This window comes from Ascaphus truei, chromosome 1 (assembly GCF_040206685.1).
Source record: "Ascaphus truei isolate aAscTru1 chromosome 1, aAscTru1.hap1, whole genome shotgun sequence".
NCBI lineage: Eukaryota > Metazoa > Chordata > Amphibia > Anura > Ascaphidae > Ascaphus > Ascaphus truei.
The window spans coordinates 551,172,227-551,186,395 of NC_134483.1; the positions used below are offsets into that span (position 1 = coordinate 551,172,227).

The following is a 14,169-nucleotide window of genomic DNA, read 5'->3' on the forward strand; positions in this document are numbered from 1 at the left end:
TCCCTGTCCCTAGCGGCAATCTCATTGGTCCCTTGCCCCGCCCGCCCCCGCCTGCCCCCACACACCTCTCATTGGCCTCACACACTCACACCACCCCCTTGGCCCGCCCCCCATACCTCTCATTGGCCTCACACACTCACACCACCCCCTTGGCCCGCCCCCTCACACACTAACACCACCCCCTCACACACTGAAACCACCCCCTTGGCCCGCCCCCCACACCTCTCATTGGCCTGACACACTCACACCACTGTTTCAAGGCCCCCTTGGCCCGCCCCCGCACACCTCACCACTGCCTCACTCTCCCAGCCCTTACTGAGCTTTGGGAACGCACCTAACTCTCACTGCTCTGGGAGACGACGCTTCACAGCTCTCATCTCTGAACACACTTAAACCCTCTCACCTCTCAACGCACTAAACCCTCACCGGCTGCTACCACCAAAAGGAATCAGGTACAGACTCTCTATATATATTGTGTAAGTACCTGAAAACCGCAGGACACAACACAACTCACCTTCAGCCTCATGCGACACACTGCTTCACCGGACAAACAAAGCCCTCCTGTCGGCACCAAATTAATTCATATACCGTGCAACACAACACTCCAAAAACACTCCGGTTACTTAGATTTTTATTGATCATTTTATATACATAAAGAAATATGGAAAACAAAACAGAAAACGGAAAAAAAAGGTGGGGGGAGTGCAATAATACAGATAAACTAGTTGGGGCACAATAAAGGGGAGGGAGATCAGGGAAGGGAGGGAAGGGACAGCATTTGTAACAATATTACACAGTAAACAACAATTTGAATACCATATGTATCACTCTGTTCCAAGTATTCTAATCTATGTATGGGGATATACCTGCATGATGGAACCAAGGAGCCCAAATCTCCGAGAATTGTGAGGTGGAACCGTTTAAATAGGCTGAGAGTTTTTCCATATTAATTGCTTTGCTTTTAAAAATTTTTTAAATACACGCATGCGCCTAAATGTGATGACACGCATATGCGTTTCAACAAGGTTCCAATGAGACATACACGCATGCGCCTAAATGTGATGACACGCATATGCGTTTCAACAAGGTTCCAATGAGACATACACGCATGCGCCTAAATGTGATGACACGCATATCCGTTTCAACAAGGTTCCAATGAGACATACACGCATGCGCTTTAAATAAAAACAGTATGAAAAGAAGAGCAGGCCTTTCAAAAGTATTGATTAATAAATAATACATAGAAATATGATGACACGCATATGCATTTCAACAAGGTTCCAATTAGAAATACTGTACACGCATGAGCGGAAAAAATATTTTACATTTGGAGAAGACGCGACATTGTATTTTTGTATGACTTATTTTCCCTTTATTATCCTGTATATAGTATGTGTCCTCATATTTTTAATCTGTGTATGGCTAAGGAACCTCAGACTATACAGTATGAACTCGGAACGTTAATCTCTGCTTCAAATATAAATCTTCAAATTACAATTACTGTACAGCACACACACACACACCGGGCGAAGTTTTAAAATAACGTCCGCTGCAGCTGTTTAGACTCTCTTCACAGTACTTAATTTGAATTGGATTATTCTAAAATCCTGACGTTTTATGTTTTACACATGTGCTTGGACTTACATCTTTATAAGAGGATCCCAGCAATTACACAGGGTCTTTGCTTAAAGAATGCACTGGAGTCCAACTCAACTCAGGCAATATATACAATACCGCAGGCATAAAGCCATTATGTTTATTAACCTATTATATGCAACTCATTTCTAATCTTTTAGAGACATTTAGCCCTAACGGGTGATTAACTCTCTGTGATTAGGTAGCCATTATCTTATAATGATTATTTAGTCTTATCGCTTATTTTTAACTTTAGTTAATAGTTTGTCCACTATATGTACCACCTTATTTTATTATTATTCCGTATTAAAGATTTGATTTTAGCATTTACAACCTATCATTGCTTACACAGGGCCTTTTGAATCTATCATACCGGGTTCTTTTTCTTGAGTTTAAAAATCTTTATGGTGATACATCTCTCGCATTATCTTTGCGCCAATAAAGATCTCCCATCAGGCCCTGGGTTATTATAAGAATCTGCAGAGCAGTCGTTGCTTTATTTAGAAAACACAATTTGCACCAGTTTTGCCCCGCATTGAATTCTCATCTGATTTAGGAAAGTTGTATATTAAAAGTGATGATTTAATAGATAACCCCTCATATATATAAATAAATGTGTCCTGCCATTTCTCAGAGTGAAGAGAAACACATTGTGATCAACCCAACAACAAGCTGAACTGATCCCTACAGAGTGAAGAGAAACACATTGTGATCAACCCAACAACAAGCTGAACTGATCCCTACAGAGTGAAGAGAAACACATTGTGATCAACCCAACAACAAGCTGAACTGATCCCTACAGAGTGAAGAGAAACACATTGTGATCAACCCAACAACAACCTGAACTGATCCCTACAAAGTGAAGCGGGATCTGGGCAAATGTTCCGAGCCACATGATCCACACTCCGAGCTAAGGACACATTGTATCGCAGGATTGTTTGGTCTTCAATGAGAGCCTCCTGGGTAAGTTCTGGCCGAGTGGCTTTCTTACAGTGGAAGAGAATAGCAGCATCGGGGGGTAGGTTTGTAGATTGTCCGTCCGCCTTTAAAGCAGAATGGACCGATGACTGAAACACCTTTCTGGGATCTACTATCATTTTGCGGTTATTGAAGGCATTTGGATCGTTAGGTTCTCTGTAGGTGTTATGCAAGATATTAACCCCGGAAATATTACTCCACATGTTCAATTCAGACCCTTTAATCGATGTTGGGAAAACATGATTTTCAACAAGGAAGATGCTGGTCTGTGGATATTGCTCTTGAAGACTGTTCATCAGGGATTTCCAGTCCCGGTGTTTCACTGGGAGAATAATTTCATCGATGTCATTGAGGAGAACAAACTTACTTCTGTACATGTTTCTATAGATACAATCATTTAAAGTTGCTGTTTGTGCATAATAGCCAATTTCACTGTTGGGATCTAAGGAATAATGCCATTTATCAGATGTCCGCAGGTATCGGTCTATTGGCCATGATATGACTTCCATGAATCCTTCTTTAACGTAATATTGTAAGACTTTATCCACAGTCTCGTGGCAGCTGTTCCTGTAGATGGTGACTCTGTGTGCTCCGAGCAGTTTATACATCTCAATGCTTTGGATCAGCTGTAAAACATTCTTATAATTTCCATAGAGAGTAGAAATACAGACCGTGAAATTTGCCGAGAACGACTCGGGAGCTCGGTTTCTGATTTCAAACACTGGACTCTGCTCAACATCTCCGGAACTGGACCAATGGACCGACACATAATTATAATCACAGTCAGCCGGTTCTGTGCACAGGAGATCCGCTGTCCCATAAGGAAACCCAAATCGGTCTGAATGAAGTTCTATTGCTGCTCTAACAGGAACATGCTCCTTATGTTCACAGTGAAACCGGCAGTAAAGCTCCCCCACTTCATGGTGAATTATTGCAAGTACTCGGATCACTTTGGTTCCCCTGGAGTCATAATACGGGGACAGGATTAAGGTTCTGTTATCTCCCAGGGGTGTTAAGGAACCCTCAGCAATGTAACTTATATCCCTTCTGCTTTCAGTTTCTTTTCCTTTGAATTCATGGAAATAGAATGATGTCAGAAAAGAGGAAACAATTGCAAAACACAGGAAGAAGATGTATCTTACGCAGGACAGCATGTTTCCATCAGATGCACAGATCTGCAAAGAGAAAAGAAAGTATTAGGGCTGAGATATATCAATCGGTGATTCGGCACAATTTCGTTATTACCGCCATAACGTGCAATGTATTTTGCACGGGATACATAAAACGGTTACCTCAAAACAATCATTTATTTATCATTTGACATTGAAAATTACTGGACACAATTAATGACGGGAAAGTTTGTATACGTGGGATAAATAAAAATGCGAGGGCGGTGATAACTCAATTCTGCAAATTATTATCACCTGCTTCAGACAGGCGTTACCTGTAAGGAATCAGGGACCGCATCCTCCGAGGCACACTCCCTTCTTACCTGATGCCTCGCGCAACTCCGCTGTCCTTACAGCGCGCGCGCGCTCACGCAGGAGCTTTGTGGACATCACAGAGTCTGGCCCTGCCCCCTGATTGCAGCGCGCATCAGCGTTGCGCGGTGCACACATGTGACGCGTGTGAACCTCTCCCCAGCTGCGTGTCAACTACCCTCATCATGCCCACCTGTCTCCTGCATCTCTCCACCTATCCTTGCCTCCGCTGAGGCCGCCCCTCCACTCCGCCCTTCTCTCTCATTGGTCCTGCTCACCCATATATGCTCAGCTGTGCCACTTGCACTTTGGCTGAGCACAGTTCTAGTAGCGTTGTTCTCCCACTTCCTGGTGTCTTGCCTTGCCTTGTTCCCATTGCCTTGCTTTCAGATTGATCTCCTGTGTACCGACCCGGCTTGTTCTTGGACTCCGCACTTCCTGCTTACCGACCCTGGCTTACCTCTGACCTTCCGCACCTCTCCAATCCTGACCACGGCTTACGGACTTCTACGATCCCACTGGCTCCAACCCCTGACCATGGCTATCGGACACTGACCATTCTACTGGCTCCTACCTCTGACCTCCGCAAGGATCAAGACTACTCTGCTCTCTCCAATCCTGACCTGGCTGCCTGACCATCCGCACTCCAGATGTGCTCCCGTGGCTGTGAGTGGCATTTATATCCATTCCCACCTCAGTACCGGGGTCCCGCTTTGTGTCCCGTCTTGTTTGTGGTGAGCACAGTGTTACAGTAAGCTCAGCCCCACAAACATGACCCACTAAGGTGGGTTGGGCCTTGTCCTCAGTTGGTGACAGATGCTCCCAACTAGAGACTCATGTTGCATCCCTTGCGCAATCCTTTGGGGCCCTTACTTTGCAACACCAATGGGCCAGTCCTCTGAGACCCACAACCCCTTTTTTGCCTTCACCAGACACCCATTTTTTGGCTGAACCCCATCTGCCTACTCCTAATCGTTACTCTGGTGACCCCCATGGGTTTCGGGGCTTCTGAATGTGCAATTCAATTTGAGTTAACCCATTCACGCTTCCTCTCTGCAAGATCTAAGGTGGTATACATTATGGCTCTACTTACCGGAGACGCCCTGGCATGGGCTTCCCCCATCTGGGAACAGAGACCAGAGCTGACACAGAACCTCGACCACTTCACTATGGAATTCAGACATGTTTTTGACACTCCAGGCCGTAAGTTGACTGCTGCATCTTCTCTATTTCACCTTTCCCAGTGTTCTCGCCCAGTTGCTGGTTACGCCCTGGAATTTCATACCATAGCAGCTGAAACAGGCTGGAACAATGAGGCTCTGTCGGCTGCCTTTTGGCAAGGTTTATCTGACTCTCTTAAAGATGAACTAGCTGCTCAAGAGCGCCCTGCTGACCTGGAGGAAATTATTGCTGTCTGCATTAGAGTGGACCAATGTCTTTAGAAGAGGAAGGCCGAACATTCTCGCTCTTGGCCGCTTCTGGCCAGATCACCGGCTTTTCATTTTTCCCTACAGATCCGTCGCCTCTTGATGGTCCGGAACCCATGCAGCTGGGAAGGCACCGGTTATCCTTCTCGGAGAGGCAGCGCAGACGTACCAAGTCACTCCGACCACCAAGTCCTTTCCTGCCCGCTCAAACCGGGAACGCCAACGCTCAATGAGTTATCGGGGAATCTCATTGGGCACTATCTCTCCTTCCCCTACATCCCCATCAGTCCGTCCTACTCGGATCATGCTTCCCATCGCCCTCAAAGGGGCCAACTTCCAGGTCACTACCTCCGCCTTTATTGATTTGGGTTCTGGGGGCAACTTTATTGACCATAGCTTTGCTCTAAAACATTCTAATCCTCTCATTCGTTGGATTGGAAGCCATACACGGACGTCCGCTTCAACCGTCCATCTCTCTGGAAACCAGGGTTTTTACCCTTCTTACTACGGATGGCCATCAGGAGGAGATTTCCCTGGATGTCATCCATACACCATCCGTTAAGGTCATTCTAGGACTGCCATGGTTACAACAACATAATCCGCAACTTGATTGGACTGATAAAGAACCCATCCAATGGAGTCTCAAATGCATCAAGACTTGCTTAAACCCTACTCAGCAGATCTGCAGTCTAACCACTCCCAAGGAGGATAAGAGTGGTCTACCCGAAGTTTATGCTGAATTCAAGGATGTGTTCGATAAGGACCGATCCGAAGTTCTTCCCCTTCATCGCCCTTTTCGACTGACCTATTGATTTCTTGCCAGTTTCCGTCTTACCCAGAGATAAATCTTACCCCCTGTCTCTGCCTGAGACGAAAGCCATGTCGGAGTATATTCAAGAGAATTTAAAGAAAGGTTTCATTCGCAGGGTTTTTGTTTGTTAAGAAAAAGGATGGTTCTAAATATTCAGGGCGTACTAATTGGCGAAATAAATGATAAAATCTCGCTGTTTGCCGATGATGTCATCCTAACTCTAACTCACCCCCAGACATCCCTTCCCAATCTACATAAAGAATTATCCGAATTCGGCAATATTTCAGGCTACAACATCAACAATGATAAATCTGAAGCCCTAACCCTAAATTTATCAGAGCCAGAAGCTAAGCTGCTCAAACTAAATTTTAACTATAGGTGGAGCTCTTCATACATTAAATACCTGGGAGTAAATGTATCTGGAAATTACCACTCATTATACCGATATAACTACCCAACCCTGCTTGGCAAAATTAAAAAAGATCTGGATAAATGGGAAGGTTACCAGATCTCATGGATTGGGAGAATAATTTCGGTAAAGATGAATGTACTCCCTAGATTGTTCTACTACTTCCAGACACTCCCGATCCATGTACCTGGCTCTGAACTAAAAAAACATCCAAAACAGAATGTTTAATTTTATTTGGCAAGGAAAAAGACCAGGGGTCAATAGGCCAGTCCTTTTGTCATCTAGAGGAAGAGGAGGCCTAGGAGTGCTGGACATTTTAAAATACTACCAAGTGGCTCAGCTGCGACAAGCAGTAGTGTGGAACGCAGACCCGGGCCAACATTGTTGGGTAGATATCGAATCCCAATACGCCAAGACGCCCTCTCTGCCAGCCTGCCTCTGGTCTATGGATAGAAGTGATACACTACCGACACACTTTATTAAAGTGTGGCCGGTTCCGCAAGCCGGGAGATTTCCCGGCTTGCTAGTGGCCGCCCCTCGGCATGCCGCGCGTCACCGACGCGCGGTCACGCGTCATCGGGAGCCTGCGCCCCCTGCACGCGCGTCCAGGGCTCCCCGAGGGAGCCCTGGTGTCCCGCGATCGCGGGACGGCGGCAGGGTTTCCGGGGGACCCGGCGGACCCGGCAGCGGTAGGGAGAGCTGCTTCGGCGCGCGCCCGTCACCCTCCGGCGCGCGCCAGGCTACTGCTGCGGCCAAGAACGGGCAAATGCTCGAATAAACTTGGCCGCAGCAGTATGACAGCGCATAAATTTGAGTTAGGTGCAATGAGACAAACTTGGGAAGTCTGGTCGAGATGTAAAACTAAGTTTAAACTCTCGTCCACTGGTTCACAGCTTACCCCGATTATAAACAACCCAAAATTTCCCCCAGGATGTGAACCAAAGCAGTTTGAACAATTCAGATTAAAGGGGATCAGGGTGGTCGCCGACCTTCTGAGCAATGGAAGATTGCTGAGCTTCCAAAATCTATGCACCAAATACGAGGCACTAGAACTGGGTACATTCAAATATCTCCAAATTCGGCACTTCCTTCAAAAAATGTCCGCAAAATTCGAATTTCCCCCTCTCACAAGCTTTGAGATGTTGTGCCAAGTTGGCACTCATCAAAAAGGTCTAATAACTAAAATATATGCTGCAATGGAGATAGCAGCGGGCCCCTCAGCACACGATTATATGCTCAAGTGAGCTGCGGAATTGAATATTGAAATAGATAGAGTTGATTGGGAAGATATTTGGGACGCTGCCTCAGGAACTTCCATATGTACCACAACAAAGGAAAAAATTTATAAAATCCAGTTCCACTTGTATTTTACCCAGCGAGATTAAAACAAATCTACTCCCTGGCCTCTGATCTATGCTGGAGAGGTTGTGGACAGAGAGGGGACATGGCCCACATCTGGTGGTCATGCCCAAGAATTCAGAATGATTGGCTCACAGTACAAAATTTAATAAAAGAGGTAACCGACCTCACCATTCCTCCTGACCCATTGACCTATCTACTCGGCAGGCCAATAGAGGAAATTGCCCGCCCAGTTAGGAAATTGATCTCCTTTATTTTAACAGCGACGAGATGTGCGGTGGTGTTCTCCTGGAGAAAGGTACTACCCCCTTCCAAGCAGATGATTAAAAGAAGGGTGAACGAGGTCATGTTGATGGAGAGATTAACAGCGTTCCTTTAGCGTAAGACTGAGGGCTACTATAAGGTCTGGGAGCCTTGGATTTGCCACTAACCCAACCTAAATACCCAATGAACTGGGAATCAAAGGAGAATATTAGAGTCCTCAGCTTGGTTAGACGGATTTCGACAACTGGGGGAGAAGTTCCTCCCCCCCCCTCCCCTACCCCCCACCCTGCCACCCCCCTTTTTCTCTCTCCCCTCTCTTTTTCTGACCTTATACTCACTGGCCCACGGTGTGTTCCAGAGGTCTTGCCTCTTTTGGCAATGCTTTATTTTGTATTAGGCTGCCACTGTTTATTATATGTCTGTAATCTTGAATCTTGCCAAATAAAAATGATGGGGGAAAAAAAAAAAAATGACGGTTCTCTTCGCTCTTGCGTAGACTATAGGGGGTTAAACAAGATCACCTTAAAGAACCGCTACCCACTTCCCCTTATCTCCAAGGTTTTTGATCGCCTTAAGGGAGCCACCATCTTTTCTAAGTTAGATTTGCGTGGTGCTTTTAATCTGGTACGGATAAGACAGGGCGACGAGTGGAAGACGGCCTTTAATACCAGAGACGGCCATTACGAGTATTTAGTCATGCTCTTTGGGCTGTGTAATGCCCCGGCCGTTTTTCAAGAATTTGTTAAGGAGATTTTCCGGGACCTCCTGAACCTTTTTGTTATCATCTACCTTGACGACATTCTAATCTTTTGTAAATCTCTTTCTGAACATATCAAACACACTAAACTGGTCTTATCTCGCCTTCGTGAAAGTCACCTTTATGCCAAATTGGAGAAATGCCAGCTTCATCAGACTTCTTCCACATTCCTAGGATACATTATCTCGGACTCTGGTTTTGCTATGGATCCTGCCAAGCTTAAGGCAGTTCTGGACTGGCCACAACCTACTTCTCTCAAAGCAATCCAGTGTTTTTTAGGATTCGCGAACTACTTTCGTAGATTCAGTCGAAATTTCTCCACCATGGTAGCCCCAATCACAGCCTTAATCAAGAAAGGGGCAGACGCTGCTTCCTGGTCACCTGCTGCGGTCCAGGCGTTCGACCTTCTCAAAAAGACTTTAGTCTCTGCACCTATCTTGGTCCATCCTGACCCCAAACTTCCCTTCACCTTGGAAGTAGATGCTTCCGATATTGGGGCCGGCGCCATATTATCTCAGAGACAGTCACCCCAAAGCAAGCTACATCCGTGTGCTTTTTTTTCTAAAAAAAATTCGTCAGCAGACGTCCCGCCACAAAAAGTTGGCAAGAGGCTGGGGAGAAGCGGCGAGGAGTCATTTTCCTGCCTGGGATTGATGCCGGGGGTCTCCGGAGCTGATAACCATTAATACCAGCACCGGAGACCCCCGGCATGCATCCGAGGCAGGAAAAAATGCATTTACAGCCACTTCATTACCTTAGCAGCTAACCGCTAAGGCAATGAAGGGGTTAACCACCCTTGCCAGGCTTGTAACGGGGCCTGTAACACTATTACTAAAAATACATTAAAGCAGCTTCATTACCTTAGCGGCTGTTAGATAAGGCAAAGAAGGGGTTAAAGCATAATAGCATGTTTATTGGGGACATCACCCGCACACTATTAATAAAAATGACATTAATAAAGCTTCCTTACCAAACTGTGTCACGCGAAACCTCTGAGCGGTGTGCAAACTGGGGCCCTGGGGGGATTATTCAGGGGGGGCACGGGCGGTCAGGGCCGCCAACAGTGGGTTGGCCGGGCCGTGCGCCACCCTCTCGACAAAACTGGTCACCACAGGGTGACAGGCGCGCGCTGGGGGAAAAAAAATAAATAAAAATCCCCCCACCTGATTGGTTGGCGTGCAGCCAATCTCTATCCGAGCTGCACAGTGAGGAGGGGCCTTTTCCTGCATGGAGCGAGTAAGGTAAGTGCAGCTCCATGCCCCCCCTAGCTCCGATTTGCCCCCCCCGGGTCCAATTGCCCCCCCCCTGGTCTGATTTGCCCCCGGTCTGATTTCACCCCCACTCTGATTTTTTGTGTGTGTGTGTCTGTGTCTGTGAGAGTGTAAAAGTGCGTGTGAGAGAGTGTATAAGTGTGTGTGTGTGTGTGTGTGTGTGTGTGTGTGTGTGTGTGTGTGTGTGTGTGTGTGTGTGTGTGTGTGTGTGTGTGTGTGTGTAAGAGTGTGTGTGATAGAGAGTGTAAGAGTTTGTGTGTGTGAGAGTGTGTAAGTGTGTGAGAGTGTGTAAGAGTGTGTGAGTGTAAGATTGTGTGAATGTGTGAATGAATACAGACACCAATCCACAGTCAGTCATAGTCACCCACCCACGCACCCCAGTGTCTGTCACCCACCCTCTCTCTCTCTCTGTCACCCTGTGTGTGTGTGTGTCTCTCTCTCTCTCTGTCACCCTCTCTCTCTGACACACTCTCTCTCTCTGTCACCCTCTCTCTCTCTGTCACTATCTCTCTCTGTCATCCCCTCTCTCTCTGTCACCCTCTCTCTGTCACCCACGCTCTCTCTCTGTCACCCACCCTCTCTCTCTGTCACCCTATCTCTCTCTCTGTCACTATTTCTCTCTGTCACCCTCTCTCTCTGTCACCCACCCTCTCTTTCTGTCACCCACCCTCTCTCTCTGTCACCCACACTCTCTCTCTGTCACCCACCCTCTCTCTCTGTCACCCTATCTCTCTCTCTGTCACTATCTCTCTCTCTCTCGCTGTCACTGTCTCTCTCTGTCACCCCCTCTCTCTCTCTCTCTGTCACCCTCTCTCTCTGTCACCCTCTCTCTCGCTCTCTCTCTCTCTCTCTCTCTCTCTCTCTCTCTCTCTCTCTCTCTCTCTCTCTCTCTCTGTCTCTCTCTCTCTTTCACCCTCTCTCTCTCTCTCCCCCCCCTCTCCTCTCTCCCCCCCTCTCTTTCTTTTTTCAAAAATGCATCCAAACATAAGTAAAAAAGCGTTAAAAATTCCTCTGCAGTTTTCTACTACATACATTTGTGAAGTATCGTTTTCAACGATGACAAACTTAAAGACACTGAAACGTGGAAGCTTAAAAATGCTTGATGACGAAATGCGAGTGTCTTTATCTAATATTCCACCAAATATTCAAAAGCTGTGTTCATCCCAACCTCATACATCTCATTAAAATGGTAAGTTGTTATTGACGTTATTCAATTTTTTTTTAATTCTTGCACATATTTACATATTGTTACTCATAAATGGCAACAATCTTGGAAATGTATGTTATTATCTTACAAATCATATATTTTTAAAAATATAAATGAAAGGTTTCCATGAGATATGTTGTGTCCCCATACATTTAGTTATTACAATTTATGTTTGTGTCCGTATCTCTTATTAGGGGTCAGTTTAACCTCCAGTTTGCTAGTAAAACTGAATTACTGTACTGTGTCGCAAAATGATGCATGTTTAAAAAGTGTGTCACCAACATGAAAAGTTTAGAAAGCTCTGCTATAGCGGCTATCCGCTACAGTAATGAATTATTGTTTATTGATATGTGTGTTTTGACACTGGTGTAGATGTGCGGGGGGTCTCCGGAGCAGAACCGTGTTGGTTTGAGGTCCGGGCACCCCCTGCTTCCCGAGATACAGGCCCCTTTATGTTTGTTTACATCCCACAGTCACGTGATCGGGACATTTAAAAGCAGAGGGATACTGGCACCTCATAACGGGGCCTGTATATATCGGGAAGCAGTGGGTCCTCGGACCTGAAACCAACGTGGTTCTGCTCCGGAAACCCCTGCACATCTACACTATGAATAAAATTTTAATTAAAAATATATTTTTTTACGGCGAGATTTGCGAAGAGAGATAGGCGGATCTCTCTCTGCTGCAGACAGATCTCGCCAGGGGATCCCTTCTCGGCAGGCAGACTGTCTCGCCACGGCTACTCGCCATGTTTGGAAATGTTGCTCTTGCAGGTATTCGGGCCTTCCTGCATACAGTGAGAGCAACTCACCAAAAACAAGTTAAAACTCCTGCCGAAAGTGCTTATTCGCTGTTTGCTGCATAGACCCCATAGTATCCGATCGAGGCTAACAATTCGTTTCCAAGTTTTGGCGATCTTTTTCCCAGGGGATGGGCATCTCTCTAAATTTTTCGTCCTGGTACCACCCTCAGCCCAACGGTCAGACAGAGAGGACAAATCAAACCCTGAAGCAGTACTTCAGGTGCTTTATTTCCGACGCCCAAGACAACTGGGTGGACCTTCTTCCCTGGCCGAATTCGCGCACAACTCTCCAAGGAATGAGTCAACTCAGGAATCCCCATTCTTTATTAACTATGAATTCCATCCTGCATGCCTTCCCATCACTTCCTCTTCATCTGGGGTCCCAGCGACCGACAACAGGATCAATTTTTTACAAGAATCCTGGAAAAGAATACAAAAGACTCTTGGAGAGGCGACTTGCAGACAAAAATCTCAGGTGGATCGTCATCGTCGCAAGGTACCAGAGTTTAAACCAGGAGACAGAGTGTGGCTTTCCTTGAGGAACATCAGGTTCAAGACACCCACTCTCAAATTGGCCCCAAGAATTTTGGGCCCATACACCATCCTGGAGAAAATTAATCCGGTTGCGTACCGTCTTCAGCTCCCCTCTTCTATGAGGATACCTTCTGTGTTTCATATATGAAAATATGGTCTGCTTTCCGCCTACGGTAGCAGGTCTACCCTGTGGACTAGACTGCCTCCCAGGAGCTGGACAGGATAGCTGGACAGGCGACTGGAGACAAGTGAATAATTCAGACACAAGATATCGTTCTCACTCACTGGTCTGCTTTAATGGGCATATGCATCAGTTCTTATAGCCCTTTTGGGTTGTTGTCACATAGTTACAATTCATTCAGGTTGCCAAGTTGCCATGTACACTTAACAGAAGTCAGTTGTCCTTAACAATGCCATATTCCTTTCAGTTATCCCCCAGCCCAGCTGTCGTTGCTATAGTTATCCTTAACAAAGCTATTTTCTGTCAGCTAACCCCCAGTTGCCGTGGCTATCGTACATTGCTGATAGGACAGTTTGAATATTTCAGGATTCTGGTCAAACAGGATATATGGGGCTTGATCTCAGCAGGGAGCAACTGTATTAGAAGTGACTTCTGGTCTGTGTTAAAACAGAGTTCCCATACTTTTTCCCTACAGCTATACACATTGTACCTGAGATGAAAAAAATTGAGCATATATTCTTAAACATATAAACATAGGACCCCTACCAAAATATACATTAACAATATCTCTTTTCTTAAGCATGTTTTTCAAAGTTCTCACTTCCCAGACACCTCTTCTACTCCTGCTCCAGTCATTGTACAAGGACAAGAAGAATACGAGGTACAATCTATTATTGATTCAAGAATTTCTAGAGGAGCGGTAGAGTATTTGGTGCATTTGTCGGCCCAGAAGAACGATCTTGGATACCCCATCACCAAATACATGCTCCCAACCTCATAAGGTGGTTTCATGCAAAGTACCCTCTCATGACTACCTGATTCAGGCCTGGACCGGATATTTTGATCTGGACTCTTTTCCTGAGGGGGTCTGATAGCGGATGGTGTAAAGGAGGCTGCTAGTTTGGTGGCTGCAGGCCACATCAGGGTTAGGCCTCTCCCTCTCTCGAGCGTACGAAACGAGATTGAGGGTAGCTCAGAATGCTGTCCGGTGTTGGCCTGTTGGGGCGTAGATGTGACCGGTGGGCCGGGTACAGTATGTCTGAGTATACCAAG

The 14,169-nt window shown here is 46.2% G+C and overlaps 1 protein-coding gene across 2 annotated transcripts in view; it reads right to left on the bottom strand.

The window, feature by feature from the left end:
- Positions 1-618: 618 nt before the first annotated feature.
- LOC142467914 (uncharacterized) overlaps positions 619-14,169 on the bottom strand; it is a 115,001-nt gene continuing 101,450 nt past the window's right edge. For both annotated transcript variants that reach the window (XM_075573888.1, XM_075573898.1), the window contains exon 2: positions 619-3,788. In XM_075573888.1, the coding sequence (XP_075430003.1) occupies positions 2,460-3,767 (1,308 nt within the window). In that variant the 5' untranslated portion in view covers positions 3,768-3,788 and the 3' untranslated portion in view covers positions 619-2,459. The remainder of the gene's footprint in view (positions 3,789-14,169) is intronic.